This window comes from Bidens hawaiensis, unplaced genomic scaffold, assembly GCF_021521415.1.
Source record: "Bidens hawaiensis isolate Kalapana, Puna unplaced genomic scaffold, B.hawaiensis_p1.1 tig00058801_1, whole genome shotgun sequence".
In the NCBI taxonomy this organism is placed as follows: Eukaryota; Viridiplantae; Streptophyta; class Magnoliopsida; order Asterales; family Asteraceae; genus Bidens; species Bidens hawaiensis.
In genome coordinates this window covers 1-17,743 of record NW_027500581.1, presented here as the reverse complement: position 1 = coordinate 17,743, position 17,743 = coordinate 1, and the positions used below count along the sequence as shown (strand labels likewise).

Sequence of the window (17,743 nt, the reverse complement as noted above, 5' to 3'; positions counted from 1 at the left end):
CATATGTTAATCTACATATAAATTAATCACATAATATTCATATAGTTTTGTTTTATAGTTAATAAATTTGTTTAAATTTATATGATAAGATTAGAAATGCTAGTAAAAATATTAAAAAATTTAGTTAACAAACATTAACGATTGTAAACAAACACAATATCGAACGTTCACGAACACAATTGAATGAACATGGCCTTGTTCGTGTTCATTCATTTAGTTAATCGGACGAAAGTCCTTGTTCATGTTCGTGCATTTATTAAAAGTTTGAACTTCCCACCGAACAATTAACAAACAATTCACCAAATGTTCGATTCTCTTACAGCCCTCCATACATTCCAAGTATAAATTGCTTATCTGCCTCTATCATGAATTCCAATAACACAATTGACACTCTCTGAGAAAATAATAGCTATTAATTTAGCTATAGCAGTAATCCACATTATACGGGTCGAGATTTACCATTGTATATTGATCATTGAGCTGAAAATCTTTAACAAAGTTTGTTTTCAACCAAGTTTTACCAAATTAACATTTTGGTTTGCTAAGTTTAAGGGAGTGGAGATGCCAGAAATCCAACTAGGTGCCCATACTATAAGGACTCATGGAGCTAAAGTGGCAAGGACTCACATGCATGATTGGCTTGTGTTATTACTCCTCGTGGTCATTGAAGTCGTTCTGAATGTGATAGAACCATTCCACCGCTTTGTTGGTGCTGAAATGATGGTAGACCTTAAATACCCTTTGCAAGACAACACTGTTCCCTTGTGGTCGGTTCCGGTAGGTAATTCTTTAATAAATGTTACACATGAGTCACCATGACACTTTTATTATCTGTACTAAACTGTTTTATTTTGTTTTTTACCTAACAGATTATTGCAATATTATTGCCTCTTGCGGTAATACTCATTTATTACTTTGTTAGAAAAGATGTTTACGACCTGCATCAAGCCGTACTAGGTAAATATTATTTACAAAATACATTTTCTTGCCTGCTAAATTTAATGACTTAGTTTATCTTTTCATGTGTTATCAGGCCTTCTGTTTTCAGTACTTATCACTGGAGTCTTAACTGATTCAATTAAAGATGCGGTTGGTAGGCCCCGTCCAGACTTCTTCTGGCGCTGCTTTCCTGATGGCAAAGCGGTTAGTTCTCAAAATCTTAGGTTTAGTTCGTTACCATCTTTGATATGCTTTTTTTTTGTAACATCATATTGTACACTCAGGTGTTTGATCCTGTTACCAGTAGAGTCATGTGTACTGGATTAAAATCTGTCATTAAAGAAGGACATAAAAGTTTTCCAAGTGGCCATACATCTTGTAAGTTTTCCTTGTTTTTAACCATAGGCAAATTGAAAATAAAAATAATAATAATTAATTCAACATGTAGGGTCATTTGCTGGTCTTGGTTTTCTGTCGTGGTACATGGCAGGAAAGATCAGGGTATTTGATCAACGGGGACACGTGGCAAAGCTTTGTATTGTTGTCTTACCGTTACTTATTGCAGCCTTAATTGGTGTTTCGCGGGTCGATGACTATTGGCATCATTGGCAAGATGTATTTGCAGGAGGTCTTTTAGGTATGTGTTGACAAATTCTTGGTTTTAAAAACTCGTCTTTCGGTTATTTAACCCTTAAATGTGCAGGAATGACAGTTGCTTCATTTTGTTACTTGCAATTCTTTCCACCACCATATGACATTGATGGTACACCCTCCAATCTTAAACTTCATTAAATGGTCCAGTTGCAATTTCTCTGTCTTTTCTACTTTTTATTTAAGTTATGCTACCGTCGGTATGCAGGTTGGGGACCCCACATATATTTCCAGATGTTAGCAGAGTCCAGAAATGAGACGTGACCTGACAATTTAAATGGTTTAAACATGGCACCATCGGAGATCGAGAACGTGCGTATTTACTCTCGCAGTGATGATAACATGAACTCAATTATGGGTGAAATGGAGAGTGGAAGAAGAAGATGTTAGTCAAACTCTGACTTTTTCTTATTATCCTGTGAATTCAGTAGAATCAGTTAGCTTCCAGGATGAAAACCTTTAGGTTAGTTAAAACTTGTGTAATCCGTATGCACATATGCGCGTTTAGCTTTGTTCATTAAATAAAATCCTAGACTTTTGAAGGTTTTTAAGTATGTAAATACCGCCAGAAGAACGTGGTACATCCTAACCAAAATCATGTTAACTTTTAGCCTAAAAGTGTATTAGCTGCCCATCTATTATAGGTCAAAATCTTACATGTTATCTTAAAGGGGAATGTTGTAACTACACCACCCTCATTTGATTCACCACCATCAAAGGTCATTTACAAAACACTCAAATGGCTATTTTGAACCAAAAAAAGTCAACATTGAAAATTATTGATCAAAATAGTCGTTTAAACAAGGGTCAACCTTTGATGGCTATTGCTTAAAACGGTCGTTTATCCAATATTCGGACAACCAGTCTAATTCTAACTTTAAAAGATTGCACTTTGAGTTTATTTATTTTTTCCAAAACGGCCATATGTCCTCCATCCGAAAGAGAATCTGAAACGGTGTGATAGATGTTAAATGATGGGTGAATAGCTACTCCTATTTTTTTATCCACCAGTTGTGGCCTAGTGGTAGGAGGTAGTGGAGACCCAAGTTCGATCCCCACTTTGGTGAATATAGGCAATGGAGAGTTTGAGCTAGACCTTGTTCAAGGGTGTCAGTTCGAATCTCGAGCCCACTCGAGTTTTTGTCCCAACGTATGTAACGCCAAAGAGTTATCCTCTTGTGGTGGCACAATGGTGGTAGCTGGCGGTATCCTAGGGGAACGTCCAAGCCTATTTTTAATGTGTCTTGGTCGGAGTGGGGGCTCTCCAAATATTAGGGGTGTGGTCCGTTCTAAAAAAGCTAACCCTATTTTTAATATGTGTATATTTATATGAAATTTATGTGATGCATTTTAGTCTTTGATATATAATTTAGAGTTGTGACATCACATGGCGTGTAGTCTACTCACGTTTCCTCTATAAGTTATTAACTGCGTGACATGAAAACACACACTTGAATACTCCTCACCTAATTCAACTCAATTCAATAGAAAATGGAAATCGGAAACGGAGCAGGTGAGTATCACCGGTACATGCGATGATTCGAGACTGAACCAGCTCGGTTATAAGCAGGAACTAAATCGCGATCTCTCGTAAGTGAACTCTTCTTCCTTCTCAAATTCCCAACTGTATTAGCGATAGCCATATTTGTTTTAGGTTTTGATTTGGAACAACGTCATTCTTGAAACTCTGTCTAAAACTCCTATTCAGAATGATATTTGAATTTTCTAAATTGTAATAGAAAACCGGTGGACTACGGGTGCAAACAAGCGGGCCTCTTTTTTATTTAATAGGAGCTCGATACTCATTTCAACCTTTTTTCTAATGACCGACGTTTATTATTTACGTAGTAATTAACTTATTCAACTTTTAATTGGTTTTTAAATTACAATTTATATGTATAACTAGGATTTCATTGAAATTACAACCGTAAATGTTTCCAGGTATGTGACAAAAGAAAAAGGAAAGTTGCTTTAAACACTTCCAAGGCCTATGTCCACGTCTAAAACTATCTACCCATAGCAATCAACAACCAAAAGCTTTATAAGTGCGAAACAAATATAAATAAACACTCTTAAAGGTTTAAAAGCCGATAAAAGTTGAATAAGTCAAACCAAGAATGAAAGACAAATTAAAATTGCAAACAAAATTAAAAGTTAGAACACTACCTTAAGAATTTCATAATCAATCTAATCAACTTTTGTGCTATATATTGTGTAGCTGAATTAGTTACACAGATAATAAAAACAACTGATCTATATATATATATATATATATATATATATATATATATATATATATGCCATTGAGGGCTTCATGTAACTGGTAAGACAATTAACTTTAATTAACAAAATTATTTTAATCAAGAACAAAGTACATTTATTTAGTCATTTTATTTAGCCATTCTCGGTATCAAGACTGCAACATTGTTACGCCAAAAACCGAAAATATCATGATGGTACATTTATTTAGCCATTCTCGGCATTAAGACTGCAACATTGTTACGCCAAAAACCGAATATCATGATGGTATATTTATTTAGCCATTCTCGGTATCAAGACTGCAACATTATTATGCCAAAAACCGAATATCATGATGGCTATAAATCAATTAGAAGAGGGGGAATCACAAATCGTCCTTCTAAGACTACTCCCATTTGTGATCCTAGATTGCAATCCTAATGATTAAGAAAAAAAAAAAGAAAAAATGGCATAAATGGTGCAAACAGATCGGCCAACCCATCGTGATTGCAATCCCACATTTTCTCCAATAATGGCCACGTGTCACTATATCTTTGGATGTGCTTTTATTTTATTTTTTCTTTTTAATTCATAACAATTATTTATATATATTTAGTTTTTGTTTTATAACTTATTATATTTGAATTTTTTAAAAAATCTAAAAACACAGTCTTACTTAGTTTTTTTTTTGTGAGCATTCCGGTATAAATTTCATTAAAAATAAAGTTTGTTTAAAAAATCGTATTTTTTAATTCATAACAATTTTGTATTTCATGCTACTATAACTTATTTTTATCTATTTTATAAAATGTGTTTGATTAATATATATATTTAAAGTTTTTTTATATTTAAAAAAAATATACTTACTTAATTATATTTATATAGTTAATCAAAACTAATTATAAATTGAATTTATTTAATAAAAAAAGGATGAGATGGGATTGTTAATGGGAGTAAAAGATTGGAGTGAGTTAAATTTTGTAGATTGAGATGAGAGAAATTAATTTTATAATGTGAGATTGAGATTGTAATATTGTTGATGGGGTAGTCTAAGAGGTTAATTGTCAACCACAGCACGCATATGATGACACTATTAAAAAGTACTCTAGGCTGAGGTTGGTATCACAGCTGCGATATACATCGCTAGGCCAAAAACCGAACATCATCATTGCCATAAACCGATCTGAAGAGGCGAAATCACAATAGGTCCAACTCCATACTATGGCTGCAACATAAGTTACCATGCCTATCACCGAAACATCATCACCGCTATTAACGAACGCCATTAGATTCTGTAATGAGATGATCTTCCTATCATATCGACAGCCAAGCCATCTCACTCGCCAATCCAAGACATCACATGCTCAGATACACTTCATTGCCGAGTCAAAGTTAATTAGTTCAATTATTCAAGAAGCTACACTTAAATGATAAAGAAATCCATCCAAAGTCACAACAGCGCAGCATAAACTGAAGTTCAGTATGTAAAAAGCCAAACATAGGAGCATAAAAAGTGCAGCTCAACATCTTACGCTGACAGAGAGAGACGGCAAGAGACCACCAACACCTAGGGTTCCATAACAATAGAGAAAAGTCAACGACCACCACCCCCACCAAAATCGGCCTAAAAAGGCCGCCGGCAACGGTGGTTGCATGGTGAAATAAATACGATGGCTACCAAATGTGAAGAAAAAGAAAGAGGAGAGAGAGAGATAAACAGGTGGGCATTAAATTTAAAGAAAGAGTACAGGTGTGAAGCTATAGATAACACGTGTCAATACAGCCCAACATGTACAATACTAAATGCAAGAAGTTCAACCGTTCATGCACAAAGTAGTTGTTATTTAATATACATATAAATATTAATCTAACTATACAATCAAAAGAAGATCTCTATTATTTAAATGACATTCAACTTCAACTAGACATTCTACATAGAATAAGTAACTGTCCGGTCAACTATTTCTATTATATAATGAGTTCATGACCTATGATTCGTTTTTATTATTATATCCATCATCTGTTTTTCATAGCAGTAAGACTATGTAAGATTTTGAAAATTAAATTAACGTGTGATATGGGTCTTTGACCCAAAACCTCATATTTCAAACTAAAGATGCTTGTAACTCCATTTAAGTAGTAATTGTGTTAGATTTATTGACTTAACATATATGATTATGTATATTCTTCAAATATAAATTCAAATTATATTTAATTGTTGAACTTTTTGTAATTCACAATATACAAATTGTATAATATTCAAACAATTTATGCCTTTTTTATATTCTTATCGACCAAAATTAAATAGCTATTGTGTTTTAATTAAATTTAATTATGTAAAATTGTCTCTTTTTACAAATATGACATTTACAATTCATTAAAATATATAACACACATATCACGTATGTATTATGTTTTTTTTATTTTTCAATCATGTGTAACACGAGTAACTAACCTAGTACCATGTATATTATTTTGTTATAATTTTATTTATAATAGGTATTATTATTTAAACTAAGATATAGCTCGTGTAATACACAGGTGGTTTAAAAATATAACAAAAAAGTTAAATTTAATAATATTCGTAATAATATACCCTATGGATTCATAAAGATATAATAATGATAAACAAAATAATATAATTCATAAACATATAAAGTAACCTCATTTAATGCAACATTTAAAGTTACATTTGTAACTTTGTTAGTAATTCTATAAATGGTAATAGTATTAGTTGACATCCTAGTTGACTATTCTAGTTCAATGGCATATGAAAGAATGGTCTTGTTTTAATAGTATAAGTAAATAAGTATATTTGATACATCAAATACAAATTACGTAACTAATAGCCTCTTTTATGTTCACGAGCTTGATGAGTAAAACTCTGGCTCGGGCTTCTTTATAAAAGAGGTTTTTGAAGGCTTGGGTGCGTTTAAGCCCGGCTTAATTTAAGCTTTTAAATTTTAATAAGTCAATCTTGAGTAGCTGATGAGTCGGCTTGCTTGTTTGCACTCTTAGTTCCCACTGGAATGTCGTTTCATAGTTACGGTATGGGTAAGCCATGTGACGTCCTTTTCCCTTGTAGATGACAAATCTGAAGGAATAATAGTTGGTGCATTACAAACGTCACGCATCATGAGTTATTATTTTCTTGTGGTCCTAAAAATTATGTTCTTGACTTAATGTTTTCAACTTTTATTAACTATCAATGAATAAAACACGACTATTTGGAGTAATTTAATGGTGTTGGATAGCCAATGCCAACCATATCATGTTTTCAGTAACGGATCTAGACTAAAATGTCAGGTGTAACATGGAAAAAAAATATTTACCGTATTTCATTCATTGTAAACTAAACCAAATACAATAATAAATAAATTTAAACACATGGGCTACATATTACCCTTTTTGATATTTGAAAACTTGTAACCGAGTCATTACATCTTATTCTTTTACTTTATCAAGCGTATTTCTTTCGACCGCACAAATGTATTATTTTCTTATATATCATTATTTGAACTTGGACAGATATCTTCATTTTCTTGCATATCATCAACAATATTGAACTTGGAGTATGAATATTTGAACTTGGTGTTGGACCGATATCGTTATTTTCTTTTCTTTGTCGTTTAAAAAGATTGTTAATAAAACTTTGTTTACTCATCTTCCAAGTTCCCTAAACAAGATTTAAATCATAAACCCATAATCAATTCCAATTTATACATAACCCTAAATCCCTAATCAATTCCAATTTAGACATAAACCCTAAACTCTAATCAATTCCGATTTTCAAATTATATTATCAAAAAATTGAATAAACCATAATCAATCATCAGTTGTCCATAAAGATTTTCAAATTAATAACTTACGAAAATAGTTATAATTTTTGTTAAAAGTAAAAATACCTAAATTGAGCAAATACAAAGTCGATGAGTTTTTTTTTTCTAAACGGGGCTAATGGTTTAATTTGTTTCGGCTTTACACTCTGTTTGGTCTTTATTTGGGTTAAAATTTAATATTGGTTGGGTTTAAAACAAATAAGGGTAACATTATTATTTTTCAAGGGTAGTGAAACACGAAAACAGCCAAAAAGAATAAAATTTACACTACCGACAAAAGTTGAGAGGTAGTGGAGGCCGCCCCAGATATTACACTACATTCACCTCTGCATGTTTCATGGAAACTCACCACTAATAAAACATGGTTGTGATCAGATTCAAACTCGAGACCTTGCAGCCTACAACCTAATCTCCAGTTCCTCTCCCATACTTTTATAGATATGGTCATCTACGTATTTCACTTTTCTAAGATTATTAATTATATATTTCCCCAATTCAAAACCAATTACATATCTTTTTTGTTAAAACATATATATTACATATTTATCCATTTCGTTACAATTAACTTATTGAATAATTATATATACCCTTATTTTTACTAAAAGACTTATATATTTCTTTTACTAAAAAAAAGATATATATTCCGGGTAAAATAGTCATTCAAAAGAGCACTCACTTTACTAGTGAGAGGTAGGGGGTTCAAACCTCACTACCACCAATTTTTATGGGAGATATGAGGGATGACCCTGGCTTGCCAGGGTTCGAGTCCTGATCTCACCCGGTTTTACCGGCTCCTCGCTGTCGTGCCGTTTGGCGGGCGTGGGGGTCGGGTTTTATCCGGTGAATCCCTCAATAGGTGGACCGCTAGGGGCTCCGTCCATCCGGACTAGTGGCCGGCTCGGGCTACCTTTAGCCATTGGGGCCGCGTACGGAGTACCCAACATTACTTAGTTGGTCGTTCAAAAAAAAAGTCTAAGTTAAATTTAATGTGATGTATAAATATATATGGAAAAGTTAAGATGGAAAGGGAGATATAAATGAAAAGTGTGAAAAAGATTTATGGTCACACAAAAAAGAAAACTCTTGTAAAAGTAATAAAAATCGTAACTCAAAATATAAATAAAAAAACTAAAATGTTTACCTCTTCTTTAGAGTTCAAAAAAAAAATTCTTGAAAAAAGACAAAATAAGAAAATAAACAAAAAAACACAATGATAGATAAACAAAGACACAAATAGATCGAAAAATGTAACATAATATTGAGTAATATAACACAGTAGCAAGAAAAAAAGACACGATCAATCACGAAAAAAAATTATAAATAAAAAGACACGATCTTTTTCCTCAATATTGTATTTTTTTTTATGAGAACGAACAAAACAGGAGAAACATTCTTGTGTTTTTTTTTTTACTTTTTTATTATTATTTTTTAATTTTGAGTTATAGTTCTTTTATTAATTTTTAAAATAATTTTTTTTATGTGATACAAAATCCTTCTTAAAATTTTTTATTATCCTACCTATTATTATAATTAGGGTGCTGATAAACATACTCCACCTTACACCATTTTTACTAAATATATACCCCCCTTAACTTATTAGATAAATTACTATTACCCTTTAACATTAATTAAATACATATTAGTCCTTACAACATATTTTTCACTTAATAATCTTTACCACATATATCAAATTAAAAACTATCAAGTATTACTATTAATTTATTTTTTTAGTATTAATATTGTAAATATTTATAATATATTTTTTTTAATTTTAGTAGTATATATATTTATAATATCCTTATTTTACATCTTTATCTTTTACAAAATAAACCCGAAACTCAAAAACCTAAAACCTTAAACCCGAACCCTAAACCCTAAACTCTAAACCCTAAACCCGAACCCTAAACCCTAAACCCGAAACCGGAAACCCGAAAACCTAAACCCTAAACCCGAACCCTAAACCCTAAACTTTAAACCCGAAACCGGAAACCCAAAAACCTAAACTCTAAACCCGAACCCTAAACCCTAAACCCAAAACTCGAAATCATAAAAAAAACGCAACTTGTAAAAAAAATATGAAATCCTTGTTTTTGTGCTAATTTGGTAATTATATAACTTCAAGGGGTAATATTAAAGTTGGTTTTTCATGGGGGGGTATGGCAAGCAACCAGGAGGGTACATTTAGCCTGACCCAATTATAATAAGTGTTTGGATTATGTGTAGGTTTTTGGCTAATTTCTCGGTGTCATTCTCCATTATCTCTGTGATGACTGGCATAACGACACTGTACAGTACTGGGCTGACGTTTGGTGGGCCTGTGAGTATGATATATGGGTGGTTAATAGCAGGCTTTTTCACGCTCATGGTAGGGCTGTCAATGTCCGAGATTTGCTCGGCTTACCCTACAGCTGCCGGGCTCTACTTTTGGAGTGCAAAGCTTTGTGGCAATGACTGGGGTCCATTTGCTTCTTGGCTCACTGGCTGGTAAGTATATTCTTTCTTCCTACCTTTTTTTACTTTTCATTTCCCCATTCAAATTCATTTATTATTTATTCATATTCATATTCATATTCATATTATAGTGTATGTTTTGTTGGTAAAGGACGTATATGTGATAAGAATAAATAGGCTGATAGGTGAGAGAAAAATAATTAATGTGGCATCGAGCATACATCGATCTAACATTTGTTTAGAGTTTTAGGTTTAAGAACTGAATTCAATATTAACACAACAATTATCTAGGTTTTAATCCACCAAGATGGATGAATTTGAGTTAAGCAAGTATCAAGAACCCAAAAAAGAATTGAAGTTGAAACATGAATATTGACAAATCTATCTACTCTACGTTGGTTCTAAACTCCGCATAGATATATAAGTTATAACTTCTTACAAAATGCTGAATTAGGTTTGTTAGGTTTCCTTTTGGTATTAAATTATTAACAATTCACCCATCTTATTGAGCGGTTAATGAAACAAGGTTTTAAATTAGAATTGAAATTTATTAAATCAAAAATAAAGCTCAGTTATAGATAAAATAAAAAAATCCTAAGTGAATAGAGATGGAACGGCCACATACTTGGTGGGAGACTCCAATTGATGCCTAGAAGCAAATACTAAATGAAGACGGTGTAAAAGAGAGTAAAATCGCTGGAGGGGAAAGGAGAGCACTTACTACCTTAGTCTAAATTTGATTTTCTGAGAAAAAAAATATCTGAACTGATCTGTGAAGAGATTCGTACTTACATAATGATAAAAGGAAGCGACTCAAGCACCAAACCAAGGCATTTATTTTGTCATAACTTATGTTCAGGTTATATATAAAAATAGTGATGGGCGAATTGTTCATGCCGACAACTAATATTGTAACAAGCGGGCCTTCACTTGTTATTATTTTAAAATACTCTTATAAGTTCTATTTATTAAAACAATTATTCCTTGGCTCCTTTTTATTATTATTAACTGTTTATAAAAAATTATACCGATTTATAATCCCACTGTATGCAAGTGCATGAAAAATTGGTGGATACTATAGGCACATGCTCCTAGATGTGTACAAATCGGGTTTTTTAATTATCCGGCTTCGGGTATGACCGGGTATTGAAAAATCAGGTATTGGTTATAACGGGGTCGGGTTCGGGTCCGGGTATTGTGTCTAAAAACCATACTCTATGCATCGGATTCGGGACGGGCATAGAACCGGGTATTTGAAGACCCTATTTTCGGGGTATTGAAAAAACCCTATTTTCGGGTTTTTTTGGGGCTTTTTCATGGTATTTTTCGGGTATAGATTGGATTTTTTTAAAAGTTTGCACTTTTTAGGGCTATTTTTCAGGAATTTTTAAGGTATTTTTCGGGTATACATCGGGTATTTTAAATACCCGGTTTTGGGTATTGGAAAAACCCGGTTCCGGGTATGGAACCGGTTCGGATTTTCGGGTATTACCGGGTACAAATCGGGTCCGGTTTGGGTTCGGGTTTTAGTACCGAAATGCATACCCTATCTGTTCCCTACGGGCAGTGGCGGAGCCACATGTTGAACACCGGGTTCGACCGAACACGGTCTTTTTCGGTTTTATATATAACCCATCCTATCGAATTAACGAACGAACTCATGCTTTTTTAGCAAGCGAACCCAGTGTCATTACAAAAATAAAAGGTTCGAACCAAAATAAAAGGTTCGAACCCATGGATTATGAAAAATGTAGTAATTTTTTTTAAATGAATATACTTTTTATAAAATATAAAAATCTTTGAAAAACTATAAAATTACTAACAAACATCATAAATGGACAAATAATAACTCGTATATAGATTATAAAAAAAGCTCAAAGTTATTCAAAGAATGGGTCAATAAGCCCAACTCAATTAACATTCTTAAACATAACATCATAATAAAAACTAACCATGATTGATGCGTAATCGGATGGGTGATGATTTAAGTAATCAGATGGGTGACGATTATAGGGATGATGCTTTCATTTTTTGTTTTGAAAATGAGTTCTTTTTTAAAGTCACAGTTGAATATGTTATGAATAGTTTTCAAAACATGAAAACACGTATGGAACAGTTATAAATGTTATATATTAATATATATATATATATATATATATATATATAGAAAATGGTTAAAATAAGAAGACATAGTTTTGTAGGAAGATTAGATATGCACTCACTTTACAAGTGAGAGGTAGGGGGTTCAAACCTTACTATCATCAATTTATATGGGAGATATGAGGGATGATCCTGGCTTGCCAGGGTTCGAGTCCTGATCTCACCCGGTTTTACCGGCTCCTCGCTGTCGTGCCATTTGGCGAGCGTGGGGGTCGGGTTTTATCCGGTGAATCCCTCAATAGGTGGACCGCTAGGGGCTCCGTCCGTCCGGACTAGTGGCCGGCTCGGACTACCTTTAGCCAATGGGGGCCACGTACGAAGTACCCGGCGTTACTTAGTTGGTCGTTCAAAAAAAAAAAGATATGCCATACAAGTTAGAGTTAGAAAACTATGTAGTCTAATAACTAGATCTTAGGAAACTATTTGGTAGTTTAAAAACTATCAATCCCAATCACTAGATCATAAATCCAAGGGTTTAGATTTATTCATACTCTTTCTAGGAAACTATATCTTTTATATTTATTTAATATGACTTTGTAATTTATTAAATGTTGACAATATACTTTGTTATAATAATGATATTACATTTTATTTATCTAACCGAATGATTGACCTCACCCGGCCCGATACATCCGGGTCTGAAAACTTTCACGTTTGAAAAAATCAAACATAGAAAAATCCCAAACCCATAGGAAAAAATTAATGGCTCCGCCACTGCCTACGGGTAGGGTCGGGTTCAGGTATTAAATACTCGGGTATTAAAAAACCGGTTCTGGATTTTTGTTTCGGGTCCGGTTCCGGGTTTTTTTTTCACCTCTACATGCTCCTATGCCTTAGTTTAATATATCATCAGCAGACCTTTTTTTTACCAAACTACCGTCCAACAAAGAGTCTAACTAACAGGCTTGTGTAGTCGTTGAAACTTGAAAATTAAAATAGCGATAGTTAAGACTTTCTCTTTCATGAAAGATATAATCATTTAAGCATTCACACATGACTATGCTTGTTATTTGGCATCGCGTAAACGTGTCTAAAGACTCATTTCCTTTCCAATAATCACAAAGTTGTTTCTTTTGTTATAAAAGTAGTTTCTACTATATATTGGTGTTGGAACTAGTTAATAAGTTATAAATTAGTTGTCAACATTGGTGACCAATTTAAGGTGGTGTTTGGGATTCCTTATTGATACCTTCTTTTGGCAATTTTAACTTTTGGTAGAAGTTAATAGTTTAAAAGGTGTTTGGTAACCCATAAGTCCTTTTAGATTTTAACTTCTTAGATAGTGTAAAAATGAGGTTTTTGAAAAGTTAAGGAATCCTAAGTTTATGAACTTTTGAGTTTGGTGAGGATGAATATTACCCATTACACCCTTCTCAACTACAATCTTAAACTTTTTTTTTTTTTAAAAAAACAACTTAAAAAATGTCATTTTTTTGTCATTTTACATTAATAAGGTAAGTCAACATTTTTTTTAAAACAACTATATAAGGCCAATAATTTGTGACTTACGATATCAATATGGCGAAACTCGTATTAAATGGTAGAAAATCAAAAGAGAGTATCATGACTACGATTCAACAAACATTCTCCTACAATTCGTTTTATCTTAGCAAATACTTGTCTTAGGGATTAGACTGAGTCAATTCAGTTTTGGTTTTATGTTAATAACTTAATATTGTATTTAATCTAATATTTAGGAGTTTAGGTAGCGTTTGTTATGCAGAAATGACAGGCGGAATGGAATGATTCATTACGTGGGAATGAAATAAGAGGTGTTTGGTTGCACAATGGAATGGAATCATCCATTACACATGGAATCACATTCCATCAAAACTATTCCTTCCTACCCTCTTCTTTTTTTTCATTTCATTCCTCCTTCAACCTACTTTCTCAACAACACCATCATCTAACAACAACCACCGCCACCACCACCACTACCATAGCCACCACCATCATCTGACCACCACCGCCACCGTCACCACCACCACCACCACTACCTCCGCCGCCACCACCGTCGCCGCCGCCACCACCACCACCACCACCTTACCACCCAAGCTACCACCGCCACCATCGTCGCCATAACAACAACAACCATTGTCACCGTCGCCACCCGACCATAACCGCCACCATCACTATCACTGCCTGGCCACCACCACCGCCATCACCACCCTACCACCGCCATCACTACTAATGCTACCATCGCTTGACCACCACCACCACAACCACCACCCCTGCCGCCTGACCGCCACCACTACCACCAACACCACCACTACCATAGCCACCACCATCATCTGACCACCATCGCCACTGTCACCACCGCCACCACCGTCGCCGCCACCACCGTCGCCATCACCACCTACACCACCACCACCTTACCACCCAAGCTACCACCTCCACCATCGTCGCCATAACCACAACAAACATTGTCACCGTCGCCATCCGACCATAACCGCCACCACCACTATCACTGCCTGGCCACCACCACCGTCATCACCACCCTACCACCGCCATCAGTACTAATGCTACCATCGCTCGTCCACCACCCCCCCACGCCTGACCACCACCACCGCCACTACCATTTTCATCTCCAGAGCTACCACCACCGTCGTCTTTTCAAGTTTTTTTTTTTTTTTTTTTTTTTTTGTAAAAAATTTATATATTTTGAGATAGGAATATTTTAATTATTTCTATTTCATTCATAAAATTTTTTTCGGATACCAAACAACATAACGTAATTATTCATTTCATTTCTATATATTAACCAAACAAGACAAAGGAATGGTAATGATCCATTTCATTCCTTTGTCCATTCCTTCTCTATTCCATTCCCCCTTCATTCTATTCCTTTCAACCAAACATACCCTTAGACTTTTTTTAAAATGGATGATTTCAATTACGTGTAGTTTGCTTTTCCTTAGTTCGGTTAATGGTCAATTCCAGAACGTAATCAACTCAAGCTCATATAATTAGTAAATTCAATCATGTTTAACTTAATATCATGTCCATTATTAATTTATAACTAGTTTTTTTACCCCTGCGTTGCCGGGGGGGGGGGGGGGCTAGGCCGGTAGATTTGAATGTTGTTTAGTTGCATTAGATGCAAACCCGTTCGCTACCAACAAAATACAATTACAAACAAAATCCAAGTTGCAAACCCGTTCGCTACCAATAAAATACAAATTGGAAGTTGTGGAGAAAATATAATCTAACGTGACATATAACCCTTCAATCAACTTTAAATGAATCTTGACATCTTGGTATAGTGATTCTCCAAATCTTCAATGAGTTGTCTTCCAATCCGAATGAGTTGTCTCAAAGCTGAAGCTATATTAACCTAAAAAGAGAAAAGGCAAACAGTTGAAAGTGAACGACCCATTTCTATGGTTGTAAACTGGCAATAACATGATACCAACTTTATTTTCCCACTCTGACCCCAACATTTGTATATTTGTAGTGTATGTGGTGAATCGAGTGACATTACAATTATCAGCCAGACTTTTGACTTCAGAAATTTTAAATTATAAAATTATTTAGTGTGAAAGTGATAAGTCAGAGAATATAAGTTGGTCAAATGAAAGTTGCCATGACAATGTTAAAAACACAATTACCTTAGAAGTTAGCATCCATTACCAGAAGCTAAATTAAATTACACATTACTGCACCAAATTTCCTTATCACCCCTGCAAGTGATCCTATTTAAAGAATATAGGAACCCCTAATTAAACCAATTCACAGAAGATATAAACCAAAATCCTAACTATGCAAGTATCCTATCTTAATCGTTCTAATCACATAACCCAACATTACAAATTTTCTTAAAGAAATACACAGAAAGGACATAACAGTGTCTCAAATTTAAGAAAATAAGGATAAATATATCAAAACTCTTTCCAAAACCAGTTTTATTGTAGCTTGTATCAAATGTGTTATTTAACATTACAATATTATATAGTTATTAAATAATAGAATTTGCTTATCCGAACACCGCATGCCCGTGTACACCAACTTACATTTAACTAAATGCCCTTACGGTAATAGGTACCCATGTAGACCATTATTTACATTTGACAATACATCCCTTAAGAGTTCTAAGTGGTTTCCTTTGGACGGGGTACAGATATTATTGTCAAAATCCAAAATCTTTGTTTTGTTTATAAATTGTTCAAACTGATACTGAACCTTGATGACAATGAATAAGCATAAACTTGTCTCTCTAGTGTAAAACAAAGTGAATATTAATACTAAGTTACCTCTCCTGCATAATGAACAATTCCAAACCAACGTGCGCGATTTTGGTTTAAAAGAATTTCTGGTGGGATCTAAATGCCTGATAAATAATAAAATTTGAAAGTTTGTAAAAGTAAATAGAAGTAAATGGGACTCAGACTTGTGTTTATCATCCGAGCAAGAGAACTACATCGCCATGGCTGCAATATGTGTTGCAAGTGGAGAACTAAAGATAAATCCACGCTTGCCGTCATCCGATATTGCCATGCCAAGCTTCAATAAATCTCAGGATCTTGATTTGGTTCATGTTCAGTCATCATAGCCTTACTATATATACCATGATGATTGCATCTAACCAACTGTTGTAGAATGCTAATGGAACTCTGATGATATTGGTAGTGTAGCAATGCTTATACTCACCTGTCATAAAGTTTCAACTTATTTCTTTATTTTGTAATAAAGTGAGCATAACCAAACATGACTTAAGTTGATGGACATTGTGAACAAAAACCTACCCTGATGGACCATTTTTTTTTCGTTTGCACAGGAGTTAAAGTTGAGAGATATTCTACCAACATTGGTTTTTAAAAAAAATTAACATAGTACAATCATTTTGGGATAATAATTTGCTTTTGTAATGTAGGCACATTTTAACATACAATTAGCAATTAAACAAATCTAGAACTTAAAATGTATAATCTTACACACCTTACTTTTGCATTACACACAAAACTAATAACTAAAAGCAATTTAAAGCACTAGGTGTCACGGAACTAAAATCATAAAAAAGCTAAGCCTAAATACGTTGGCCTAACTTACAGAAAAACCAAAGCTATATACAATGTAGACAGACCGACCTAATACACTCAAAATGCTAATTAACCCTAAATTGAAAGAAATTGAAATACGAAAACCATAAAATGATTACCAATAAAGAAACCACAGGCAACGTTCGGTAGTCCATAGACATAGGCGCACTTCAGACCTGCGAAAGACAAACAACATTGTCAGTTTAAGCAAGACAAAAGTAAGATATTGAGGATAGAAATGATGCTAACCATTGCGTATGGCATAATAATAACTGGAAACGAAGATAGGTGATCTCTATAACTTTAAAATTGTTATCATGTTTCATAACCAGAGAAAAAGAAAACCAGAGTTCCAACAAAGTTGCCGACATAAAATCTGAAATTGGAGAAGTTTAGACGTTTAAGTCAAAGATTTTGAGGCAAAATCGA

At 33.8% G+C, this 17,743-nt stretch overlaps 1 protein-coding gene across 1 annotated transcript; it reads left to right on the top strand.

Moving 5' to 3' along the window:
* The first annotated feature begins 450 nt into the window (after positions 1 to 450).
* On the top strand, positions 451 to 2,173 carry LOC143602382 (lipid phosphate phosphatase 2-like). Its single transcript, XM_077079507.1, has 7 exons — positions 451 to 777; positions 870 to 957; positions 1,034 to 1,143; positions 1,224 to 1,317; positions 1,388 to 1,576; positions 1,643 to 1,702; positions 1,799 to 2,173. The coding sequence occupies exons 1-7, from the start codon at positions 562 to 564 to the stop codon at positions 1,852 to 1,854; spliced, it is 813 nt and encodes a 270-aa protein (XP_076935622.1). The 5' UTR covers positions 451 to 561; the 3' UTR covers positions 1,855 to 2,173.
* The last annotated feature ends 15,570 nt before the right edge of the window (positions 2,174 to 17,743 follow it).